We start from the raw sequence: 12706 nt of genomic DNA on the forward strand, positions 1-12706 counted from the left end.
AGTTTTGATACTGTGATTGGCTAAAACCAACCTTTGGTAGGCGGGCTCTAGGCGTTGCTTCACCCAATCAGCTCAGAGAGTTCTGCTGAACGTCCCTCCTTTCCGATAACGGATTGAAATGGACCCAGATTGATGATGTGCAGAACCTGCGTGCTACACATCATCAATGTGGCTGGCAGGTTGCAGGGAAAGCACAGCGTGCATAAAGTTTTGCAACCTGGTTTGTTTTTACTGCAGAACATTTAGAGATTCTAAGGCTTAATTTGGGCAGTAAAACAAAACTTCTCACCAATTCTGACGGAAAATTTCTAAATGAGTTACACACAAATACTACGGCCCCAAGATCGGATCGACCAATCAGAACACTGGATATGCACATGTGACGTTTACGTTCTGCTGGAAAGTGTGGGACCATCTAGGCAGATTTATCTGTAGATCACATTTCAGTACAAGGACAATTCAAAGTGCTTTACATGATTAAAACATTGGAAAGTAAAAAAACAGTTGGAATTAAAATGTGGGAACATTTAAACAAAATAAAACATAGGAAAATGGAAACAAAAAGCAAATATTAATCTAGTGATGGTCGGCCTTGCAGGATCATTAAAGGATGGATGTGAATCTTTTCTGTTCAGTAAATGAATATTATGAGTGAGCTTTATTTATAATTTTATGTATAAAAATTTTATTACATTTAGCTTATATAAAATGGCATTTGTAGAGTGTTGGTTTATGCTAATTTATCTGTTTCATTTAAAACTGATCAAAGTGAGGTTGTATGCATCACAAAAAAAAAAAAACTGTTGCTGCTGATAGGTTTTGAGTTTTTGTGCCCCACTTGAAAACATGAACGCTTCAAAGCAACTAGGCATCCTTTAAAACGGGGGATCAGATTCTGGCGGATCTCCGTACCTTGGTAGATATCGAACTGTCCGGACATCAGGTTGTAGCTCATACCCAGGTGTGTGTGATGGTGCGTGTGGAGGTGTCGAGCAAACGACACGTGGTTCCTCTCCCGTTCCACGTCTCGTTCTCCATCGGGCGATCCCTTATCGCCAGGCTGCGCAGAAAACAGACAAACACGCGACTCGTTCTGAGTTTGCAAACTGCTGCTTCAGCACAAAGTCCATCGGGTCACATGGAAAGCTCACAGAGCTGCAACACAGCGGCGCCTCCAGAAATGTTTCATAAGGAGGGCAGATGGGCCTCTTAAACTCTTGGGGTGGCACTGAAACTAAAAGCCATAATTTCAGCATTTTATTCTACTGTTGTAGTAAAGCTGCTATAGACAACTATCTTAAAGACTCAAGTAAACGCCTACTAACATCTTTTTGGTTTATTGGTTGATTTTTAATGTTACTAATTATCTAATGTGCGTAGACCAATAACAGTGCAGTTAACATTCTGAGCTGAGCCACAATTGCTTTTTATTGTGTAATTATATTAGGAATAAGGTGCACATTTATTCATTTATTGAAAAACAAAACAAGAAGAGCAGCTCCTTTGCTGGCTGTGCATGAAATGCTAATTGATGCTACTTCAATTTACACTGGCCAGTGGGAGGGGGGGCAGGGGTGGCCACGGCCCCCCGTCCCTTGTCCTGGTGGCGCAATTGCTGCAACATGTACTTAACCTGCAGTGTGTTTAGTTTTTAGAGTTCATGTGTATCAAGGTAAAGAATAACTAAATGCATTTCAGTATTTAAGTCAGGAAATGACATCAGCTGATCCTCACACATCAGCCCAGCCTCAAGTTAATGGAACAGGAGATATTTCCCTGTCTTCAAATCGATTTAAAAATACTTTAATAACCCCAAAGGGAACTGAAAAGCTGTTGTGATCTGGAGGTCTGTCTTACAGCAGCGCTGAAGATGCCTCTGACTGAAGACGCTCTCCTGTTGACAGTCTGATGAAGAGGGACGCTCAGGGTGGTCCAGCCTTCGTTATCAGCATGTTGGCCTTCCTAAAGTCCTCGGCTCTGGTGCTGCGACCCAGCAGATGATGGCAGAACACATCACACTAACTCCAGTCAGCGTTTAGATCCGTCTCTGCTTCCTCACACCTGACTCCAACATGAGCTCATTAGCAGAGTATAGGGGGGGGTGCAGCCTTTGGATTCAGGTGTGCAGGGCAAGGGACACACCTACAAGTCGCAGGATACCGGCCCTGGAAGATTGGCGTTTGAGACGATCTGCAGCATCTTGCTGGATTCACTGAAGGACTAAGCTTCCTCAAGACGTCTGCTCTGTCCCTCCTCCAAGATGGCACCTTGCCCAAGATGCTTTCATAAATCTTCATTTCCTGATTTTCCTGCATTTGTCTACTTTGGTGTCATCTGTCCAGAGGGCATTGAATAAAAAGTCGAGCCAGATGCAACTTTTCAAGCCTAGAAGCCACAACGTGTGATCCGCTAGAACAGACCTTTGTTTTTTTCTCTATGGTTGCGACAACAGAAAAAAACATCATTTTGCTCTTGCAGCTTTTTCTCAACACGTTTTCTGGGCAGAAATTGTTTTGTTGTGCGTTTTTCCAAAAAGCATAAAAAGAAGTGGGTGTGCTGCAGCAGGGGACATATTTGAAGGCTTCCAGAAAGTCCGTACTTGGGTTCTGGTGAAGGATGAAATGTTCTGGCCAGAGAGAACGTCTTGTTTGGCAGCCATGGCCCGGAACGGATGTCTCTGTCCATGTGGAGCACATATATACACTCCACATTTAATATATATATATTAGCCTTTAATACTGCTGCTATTTTGTTTTTAGAGAGAAGAGGCTTTCCTTTTCTACTTTTCTAATTGACCTTTAACCTGCTGACTGAGGCCTGTAGAGTCTGAGGTGGAGCTCTTGGGTTTCTGGTAATTTCTCTGAGCTTCCCGCTCTGACGTTGGGCTGAACCTGCTGGTCGTCCATCCTGGAAGTTTGGACGCTGCTGAGATGTTCTCCTCCTGGGAATAATCTTGGAGAATGATGGTTCAGAAAGTTTGGAGACGACCTGATGAACCTTCTCAGGTTGATGGGCAGCAACGGTTGCTGCTCTGAGGTCATTGCTGATGTCTTTCCGTCTTGTTAACACACACGGCACGCTCCAGAGCGGCAACAATAACAATAAAAACGCTGTAATTTTTCATTTATAATCTTAACTGGCATGTTTTCATCAGATGCAAGCAGAAAATCATTTTTAACAGAAATAAAGGCTTTAGATCATCAGTCTGTGTGTAATTAATCAGTATAATGTGTTTCACCTGGTGATAAAGTCACTGAAATAAATGAATGTTTCAAAAATATCCTTATTTATTGAATATGACACAGCAGCAGTGCTGCTACGTCATATTCTCGTAGAAGTACAAAGGATGTATTTCACTACAGTTGCTGCTGCTGCATTTTGATCTGAAAACCTGATAAGAACCAGAGAAATTCTTTGAACTTAATTAATCCTTAAACCTTAGAATTAAACGTGCTCAGATGTCTTATAACTTGACCTGAGCTGCCCTGGACATAACCGCAGGCTTTGTATGGAAGGAGTGTTCATGTTTGACATTAACCAGGATACATTTAATATATTTAGTGTTGCGTGGTGTTTATGCAGAAAAATAAAGGTCAGAGTAATTGCCTGAAGTTAGAACAGACTTTTTCAAGAGCAGATTAAACATTTGCTTCCTGTTGTGCCCGTCTTGTTTTTAATCCTTTTCTTTTAATCCCTTTGTTCTTGTTTTTTTAGCAGCAGTCAGATTGAATGTGAGGAAAAACAAACATCAGCGGCGGGACGCAGTGAGCTGCACTGAATGCGGCCGTGGGGCCCGTTCCTCACCGCGGGGGATTTTCCGTGGAAGTGACGGCTCGGCTGCTGCAGCAGCTCCACGGAGGAGGAGGAGGAGGACGATGAAGATGACTCTCCGATCAGCTTCCCGCTCGCCGTTTCTCCCCTGCTGGGCGGAATCACCTCCGACTCCTCCCGGCCCGCCGTCTTTCCGTACAGAGGGTAGTGGAACCCTGAAGAACATGTTAAGGATGCAGACACAGAGAAATGTGGAGAAAGTAAAGAACAGTTCTGCACAGAATGATTCTCCCTTTGTCGCTGCTACGGATGCCTTGGTACTAAAAGTTCTATTTTATTGTGAAGGCACAGGGTTCTTTGTGGGTAAGAGGAAAATGTGATTAATTACAAGGCAAACTTAACTTTAAACTTAACTTTAAAAAAGGACATATCCTGCAAAATCCACTTTTTTTAGCCCTTAAATCCATGTTGTGTACTTGAAGTCTCTAGGAGAGCAGAATGGTTGAGCGTAGTCTCTCCATGAGCTGCACAGATATCTTTATATTCTGTTATTATCATGTTTTCTCTGTTCTCCGTTATGTTTTTAGGACAATTAGGTCACAGTATTTACAGAGGAGCTGCTAAGCAAGGCCATTTTTTATTTCTCGGAGCGAATTTGTTGTCCGACACGAAGGATGGCGAAGCTAAAAGCGGATCAGTCGTGGGTTCAGTCAGTAAATTATTTAAAAGTTTAAAATCAACAATACTGCGGTTAAATAGAAGCATTCCGTCTACATGACAGGGATGTAATAGTAATAATTATCACTACCATATTCATCCAGGTTATCAATATAACCTCAGCCAAAATGCTTTTTATCATTACTACCATTAATTCTTGAAATTGATTTGAGGTTTTTAGCTTAAGGCTCTTATTGTGAAGTTCTAGAGGAAGTTGTCGCAGATGATTCGCTATAAAACAAACTCTTGCCCATCGTCTTCAGACCCATGTTATTATTTTTGGCAGTCTGGTCCAGTCTGAGCACACCTTCAGGTAAAGTTCTGGTTGTCTGAGCTGGTAACAAGTTAAACAGCCAACCTGTCTGGACATTCGCTAATTTTTTAAAGACGGTTTGAATAAGTTAGCCTTTGAAAACGCTTCGACACTGATCCAGAAGTCTTTGTCAGCTCTAGCGGCTCACACTGAGCAACCTGCAGTTGTAGCGCTGCTGGTTTTAAGGACATGGAGGCCCTTCCTCCTATGCTCAGGGGCGGTTCTAGACAGGGGCCAACAGGGGCCCATGCCCCTGTAGAAATAGTCCTGGCCCCTGTTATGGCCCCTGTACTAAAGACATGATATTAAATACACTTCTCATAATTATTTGCAATGGCAAAGAAACCATAACTGATTGGTCACTTTGAAAAATATTACTATTTTTTACCTATACAGTTTTACTCTAAAAAGAATCTAAAACTTAAAATGTTTCACGTTTAGCTTTAGCTGTATTGATCTCGGGGAAAAGTTTTCAACTGCTAGATCAGGGGTCAGAAACCTGCAGTTCCAGAGCCAAAAGTGGCTCACTTAATATTATTACACAATTAAATATTGCCATTTTATTTTTTTTTTTATTTTTTTTTTGTGCCCCTGTGAAAAAAACACTGGCCCCACCTTGGCCCCCCTGGTAAATTTGGTCTAGAACCGCCACTGCCTATGCTCACTCCAAGTCAGATGCAGAGCGACGACCAACCCGTCAACGTAGGAGGACAAAGACTTCTAGAAGGGTGTCAAGGCATTTTCAAAGGCTAACTTATTTAGCGTTACCTGCTAGGCAGCAGGAAGTAGGCTGAAAAAGTTATAAATATATGCGGAACATAATGAACTGCTCTAACAGTCATGATATCTGTTATTTCTTAAAGACTCAATGATTGGAAACCTTTCAGTATTATTTGCCTCCCACTGGTCAGTAGATTCAACGCAGGCATTTTCTCCCCCCCCCCCCATTGGCTTCATTTTGTATTTATTTTAATGTGTGGAAGAAACTGACGTGTAAGTGCTCCACCTGTTGTCTCCCTCTAAATGCTAAGCTGTTTCTCACTTCGGTCTTACCTGGGTAATTGTGGACCAGGGTTGGGGACACTCCCCTGTAGGAGCCCCCGCTGCCCTCGCACATGGCCAGGTAGGGAGAAAAGGAGGAGTGCTGGTACTGGACGTAGGGCTGCTGGGGGGTCATGGGAGGAGACACTGCCGCCCTAGCGCTCTGGGACTCCTCGGACAGCCCTCCCATTGGCTCCCGCTCCTGGTCTTCCAGCCCCTCGTGCCGGTCCGCATCCTCCGTGCCAATGGCAGGTGGGAAATCCTGGAGCCCGTGAGCTCGGGACTTTTTAGCGTCTACGCCAACACCACCTGAGGTCATCTGGGCCCCAGCCGGCTCCACGGTAGCTCCCCACTCTTTCCCAATGCCCGCTTCCCCCTCCTCGACATTCTCCCCGTGCTGACTCTGTAGCTCTGAATATTTGCTGTGCGCGAGGCGGTGCGCCCAGGCGGGGCCGTCTGGGGACTAGATTGATGGGGACAAGAGTTGGTGCTGGTTCAGTGTTTCCCCTATAATCCTTCGTTAACAGTGGTGGGTGGGAGCCATATTTCGGGTCAGTTCGACGTCAGTCCACGTCTCGGTGCTGCAAGACGCCGTTCTATTTAAACGTCAGCAAATTGTCTCTTTAGTGCTTTTTTTTTAAGGGGAAGCGAAGGATAATTTATGACATTCGTCTGTGCTTTTTTTTTTTTTTTTTTGTTATAGATGAGGACAATTTCTCTGAGCAGTGGCCCACCGCTGCTGCACGACTATAGAGGAAACACTGTGGTTGGGTGAACAGAGCCATAGACAGACCATCTATCACCGGCTCTGGATGGGATGTTGATGAAGGATGACGACGTTTCAACAGCAGGCGGCCATTCAGCGGTGAGATGTGAGGAGGAGAGTGGCGTCTCACACACGATCGAGTGCAGAGTTTAGAGCAATTTGGAGGAAAAAAAGAACAACCTCTCCAACACGGCTTTCATTGTACTCGGGTTAGAGGGATGACGCTGGTGGAAAAAAAAAAAAAAACAACAACAACTGTACAAGCTTTTTTGTTCCTTTGCAGCTAACGTTGGACAAAAAACCACATTTCCTCCAATAAATTTGACTCTAAACGTAAAAAAAAAAAAAAAACATTTGACAGAACGGAAGTAGCATGTCAGAGTGGAGCTATGGCAGCACAGAAGCCACGTTGGTCCTTGATGTTAGCACCTATTTGTACACAATGTGAGGTTAATCTCTTTGTGACACTCAACAGCAGTCGGTAAAGCACACCAACAACACCATCAGCGGCGGCGGCGGGTTATAAACAGAGGGAGAAACTTACACTGGAAAATGAAACATTTGAGTCCAGATCTGTCTGACTGTTTGGATTGTGGAGGGATGAAGAGGAGGAGGAGGAGGAGGAAGAGGAGGAGGAGGGTGACTTGATGTCATCGCAGTCTTTCATTGACACCTGGTGCTGGTCCACCATACCACTGTGCACCACCTTCACGCCCAGACTCTGCCCCCTTTCTCCCCTTTCACTCATCTCCACATAGGAAAGCACCGGTTTGGCACAGCAGCCTTTAGCACCGTCTGGACCTTTACCTAGCACGGCTCCACTGGCTGACACCCCCACCACATGTTTAACATCCTCGCCGTCCCTTAACCCCTGTCCCCTTTGCTTGGCGGTGAGGGTCTGGTCGCAGCACTTGGAGGCCAGTAGGAGTTTCTGGTCCATGTAGAGTCCTCTGGAGTACTGGCCGTAGTACAGGGACTGAGCCAAAGCCGTCTGGGTCTGACTCATGGCGAGCTGCAGCTGAGACTGAGGTGGCCCGTCGCCTTTCTTAGGGTCCGAGAACTCATGGGAGGAGATCTTGACGTCGTCTTTCACCTCCTCTTTCCTGTCTTTGCCTTTGCCGTCGTGGGGGGAGTTTTTGTGGAAGGCCACGGGCCCGCCGCTCTGCCTCTCCGGCTGCATGTAGCCCTGCAGGTAGTAGGGGTCGTAGCCGTGGTAGTACGGGGACTGGGGCTCCTTCAGGGCGGTGGGAGGGGTTTTACCCGGGTTGGCGTGGTTGCTGCTGGAGCTCACCTCGGAGGAAGACGAGGAGCTCGACTTAGGTCTGAGCCCGTCTGAGCGGCACTCTGAGGAGCCCCCGTCGTCCCCGGCGTCTGAGATGTCGGAGTAGGCGGGGCTGTCGTTCTTGCTGCCGCCATCTGCCGCCAGACTCGAGTCAAGTCTCGACGAACCGCCGATGGACGGGCTGGGGGCGTTGTCTGTGAACGTGTAGACCTTATCGGCCTCTGCTCGGATGCTGGCCATCCTGCTCTCCTGGCTCTCCGTGAGTCCGTTCATTACGTCCTGTTTGCTAAGGTGCTCCTTCAGAAGGCTTCCCGATATCTCCTTAACCCCACCTTTAGGTCCAATTCCAGCCTCTTCCCCTTTGAGGACACTACTGTCGCCGTTGGAAGTCCTGTTTGCTGGTTCTTTGTTATGTTTGTCCTTTAGCTTCCGTTTTTCTTTTTTCCTAGTCTCTTTGCAAGCGACCATTGTGGCTTTAACAAGGTTTGGCTCCACTACGATGCTAAGCTTTGGTTTAATGGGTTTTAGGGAGAGGTTTTTACTGGTGAGGCCTACGGCAGCCACCGGGGACGGCTGCTGTGGGGGTGCGACATCGGCTGTGCTGGTTGGGTACGTCGTGTTGGGTATGGCGATCAGCTTCGGTGGCGCAGGAGCTGGAGCGATTGGACGGTTGGTCCTGGACTTGGATAGCTTTTCCACCTTGCCGTTGGCCTTCTTGCCTTTATCGGACACCCCTCCCTTTTTATCAATCAGCCCTTCTGCCTCCAGTTTGGGCATCTCCACAGAGGAGCTTCTGTCCGGGACCATGCAGTTCTCCAGCACCACCGTCATGTTGGAGATGATGGGCAGGTTGCTGAGGTCGTCGATGAGCCCGTCTTTCAGCAGCGAGGTTCTTCTGGTTTTGGAGTTGGCCGTGGGGCTGTGGTCGGCGCTGAGGAGCAAACGTCTGTTCTTGGGAGACCCCACCGTGGTCACCTTGTAGAGAGGAGCAGGCTTCTTGGTGGAGCTGTGGGCGTTTGTGCTGTTCTCCGGGGGCTCGTACGTCACGTTGCTGATGTTGTCCTCGCAGTCTGATAGTCGATCCTCGCTCTCTCCGTCCTTCGGGGGACCCAGCTCGGGCTTCCTCTGCTCCTCCGCCTCCAGGTGTGCGTGTGTCTGGTGGTAGCGCAGGCCGTTGATGTGCTTGTAGCGTTTAGTGCAGTTTGGATGCGGGCAGTCGATGAGGATGGGCGGGGGAGGAGAGGAAGCGCATCCGCCTCCCGGATCCATGAAGGACGGGTCGGATTTGCCCAGCGGCGTCGACGGGGCGCTCCGGGATTTCGCTCGAATCCGCTTCCCGTTCCCATTTTTGATGTCATCCGAGGAAACGTGACTGAGGTCCAAGTCGGCTGGTGGTTTGTTCTTCCGCTTGCCGGCGGGGATCGAGGAGGTCATGTTGGGGGATTTGACGTCATCCACAGTGAAGAAGGAAGGAGGCGCTCTGCCGTTGCTGTTGATGAGGTTCAGGCTAGCCCTCCTTCCCTTGCTGTGGATGGATCCCGCCACACCGCCTCCACGGCTCCTGTGGTGGGAAAGTCCCCTGACTTTGGTGGCATGTGACGGCTCCATGCAGGACCGCTCAGACATGGCCATTCTCATCCGTTTCCCTCGTCCCCGGCCACCAGGGAATTCAGGATCACTGCAAGGAGACTCGCAAAACCTGGAGAAACAGAGAGGAAAACGTTTAGATCGTCTGTTTTAATAATCCTAATCTGATGGGATTCAGCAGGACTCGCCCTGTGTAGGTTCTGAGGCAAAGATTGGGGAGATTCATTAAGTTTTGGACACATAGTGCAGGTATAATTCACTTTTTTTTTACACTGCATCTATCAATGCACACATAAATGACCACAAACCAGTTCTTCTCCCAAAAGCCCAACAGAATTTATTAAAGAACAATGTTTAAAATTAATTATACTAAACTTATTCTACTATCATTGTACATACAACACGTAAAGAGGACAATGACCTTAGGAAGATCAGGATGTCAGAGTCTGGTCCTGGTTCACCATGGTGAAAAGCTTTTAACGTGTGACTGATGTGGGCTCTGTTAGGAATATATCGAGATTTTAAAAATATCAAGATTTTTTTAAAGGGATATAAGATGAGGCTATATAGTTTATATCACAACGGTCTATGTTAGGTTATATTCTTTGGCGTCTCTGCATTTTGGGCCAGATGTCGCTGTGGAGCTTTATGTTCACAATAGTCAGTGGGACAGGATCATTCTTTATAGAGTAATATTGTAAAAAAAAAAAAAAAAAAAACATTGATTCCCTTAGCAATAAAGTTCTGTTATGAACATGTGTGTCTATATATCTAAGTCTGTCAGAAAACTGACAAGCTCAGTAGCTAAATCCTCCTGAGGCGCCTTGATATTGTGGCCGGCCCCCTAACGTTTGATATATGCCTTTTTATAGTTAATTTATGAAAAGGAAAAACATATTGCGATAAATATCGGCATTCAGCCTAAAAATATTGATATACTGTATTGCGTCCATATCACCCAGCTCTAGTTTCTTTCATCAGAACCTCAGGCAGATGTGTCCATAAAGAATAACACCACTATTGTTCATGATCCAGCAGTGCATTTTAAAGACTTTTTTTAAGGACTTTCCAGGCTCTAGTGTTTTTTGTTAAAAAAAATCTTTCAGCTGAAAGTCTCAACTTTCTTCTGAATACTGATTCTAAAGTTGCACAGATTTTCAAGGGGTTTTCTTTACTATATGATGCTGCAGTCATCATCTGCAAAGATTTTCCATGACCTATAGTCCCTCTAGGCTTTCTTTAATCTTAATTGTATTTTGCAAAGTTAATTGTGGCTATGTGAAGTTTGCATGACAATCTCTAAAGGTTAAGCTATTATTTTCAAGGCTTGTAATAGCTTCATAGGCACAGATCTGCTCTTCATATGCAGCAACAATGACTACAGATTTTAAGCTCAAATATCTTCTATATGAGAAAGAATAGAAAGATTTATTGTCTCACGGTGGGGACATTCAGGTGTACCAGCAGCGAAGTGCAAATTTACCACAAAAGAAAGAGTATTGCAAATTGCATACTCCAGAAATTAAAAAAGGGACAGTTCGTGACATTGCTGCCTTGCAGCAAAAAGGTTCTGGGTTTGAATCCCAGCCTGGGGTCTTTCTGCGTGGAGTCTGCATGTTCTCCCCTGTGCTTACCTGGGTTCTCTCCAGGTACTCCAGCTTCCTCCCATAGTCCAAAAAACATGACAGCCAGGTTAAATGATCTCTCTAAATCAAGGCTGTCAAAACTTTTTATCACGTGGGCCAAAATTGTCACATCAATAGTACCCGAGGGCCAAAAAATGGAAATAGAAAAACAAATTTTTAAAAGGGTTGCCCGATTTTTGTTGGTATATTCTCTGGAATAGGAAGAGAACTTCAGTCGGTCTTTCTTTGAAAACAGTCCCTGTATTTAGCCAATTTAAAAATAATAATAATTAAAAGTCGGTTTTGGTGCACTAAAGTCTGCATTTGAGTAAAAGTCATTGAACAAATGTTCTATTTCTACTATGAAATTAAAGATACTTTGTGTTATACCCAACAATTTCAATTGTAAGAAAATGTAACTTATTTATAACCATTTTGTCCTCAAATAAGAATAAAAAGTCTCCATCGGCATTACTCAGATGTGCTTGTGCGTCTAATAATTGTTGAATTGCAGTTGTGGGCCGCACAAAATCAGTCCAGGGGCCGGAAATGGCCCCCGGGCCACGCGTTGGACACCCCTGCTCTAAATTGACCTCAGGTGTGAGTGCCTGGTTGTTTGTCCTGAGTGTCTCTGTGATGGACAGAGCCTGTCCAGGTGTCCTCTCCCCCACTGACCACTGGGGATAGCCACCAGCCTCACCGTGACCCTGCATGGATCAGCAGGCATCCATTATGAAAGGATGGAAGAAATTAAAGAAGTGTGCAACTGAATATGGTGATTTTAAATAACGCGAATGTATATTCATGCATGAAACACCAACAAATTACTGCAATTTTCCAGCTGAATGAAAACACCCGAGTGATAAAGTGTTCCCAAACATCTGTAGAAAACGGGTCATTTCTAAATGATCTCAAATTAAAGTGTTGGACTGATTATTTTATTCAAACTGCTTGGCTGAGCATCTTAAAATGACGAGCAGACGGGTTCAGACATAATGAAGGGATCTGTACGTTCCCCATTCATTCGGTTCCTGAAAGGTTTTTTTAACCAAGTAAGATCAGATTAAAACTCAAAGTGAACCACTTCACCCACACATTATGCACAAACATGTTTTTTTTTTCCCTCCCCCGGTACAAAGCCTGTTTCTCATTTGATAACATTAAAGAATCGGTAAAATCCAGCGTTATCTCCGTCTTTTTGACACGGAGTCGTTTTGTATTCGCGTGGCGTTTCCCTCTACCTTGAAGTCTTTTGATGCTTTTCACTGCTGCGCGTTGCATCTTAACGCTGCTTCTCTACACTCACATTCGTGCTGTTATTTATATCAAGAAGCTGTCTGCCGTGATGAGAGCGTGCAGCCGCCGCTCTGCATCAATAACGACCCTTTAATGCAGTAATCGTGGCACTTTATCACAGGACCGGATGGTGTTTAACCCCTCTGAGTTGTTTTTTTTAATCCTCGCTGTATCAAAACGATGATATCTCCCATTTCCTGGGATGTTTTCCATTGGTTTTCACACAGCTGCTGCTATGGCATGTGACAAAAAACAAAAAAAAAACATATTTATTTGACATTTCAAGGATGTTTCCTGCTCTTGAGCCC

At 45.4% G+C, this 12706-nt stretch overlaps 2 protein-coding genes across 2 annotated transcripts in view; both read right to left on the bottom strand.

The window, feature by feature from the left end:
- LOC105921640 (centrosomal protein of 120 kDa) overlaps nt 1-6374 on the bottom strand; it is a 50198-nt gene extending 43824 nt beyond the window's left edge. Inside the window, exons 1-3 of the mRNA XM_036144288.1 lie at nt 5855-6374; nt 3805-3986; nt 913-1060 (exon numbers count right to left, since the gene is read on the bottom strand). Coding sequence (XP_036000181.1) covers nt 913-1060; nt 3805-3986; nt 5855-6161 — 637 coding nt within the window. The 5' untranslated portion in view covers nt 6162-6374. The remainder of the gene's footprint in view (nt 1-912; nt 1061-3804; nt 3987-5854) is intronic.
- A 98-nt stretch (nt 6375-6472) lies between these two features.
- The window catches only part of znf608 (zinc finger protein 608), a 48827-nt gene continuing 42593 nt past the window's right edge, over nt 6473-12706 (bottom strand). Inside the window, exon 4 of the mRNA XM_036144290.1 lies at nt 6473-9589. Coding sequence (XP_036000183.1) covers nt 7129-9589 — 2461 coding nt within the window. The 3' untranslated portion in view covers nt 6473-7128. The remainder of the gene's footprint in view (nt 9590-12706) is intronic.

Source organism: Fundulus heteroclitus, chromosome 12 (assembly GCF_011125445.2).
Source record: "Fundulus heteroclitus isolate FHET01 chromosome 12, MU-UCD_Fhet_4.1, whole genome shotgun sequence".
Classification (NCBI taxonomy): domain Eukaryota; kingdom Metazoa; phylum Chordata; class Actinopteri; order Cyprinodontiformes; family Fundulidae; genus Fundulus; species Fundulus heteroclitus.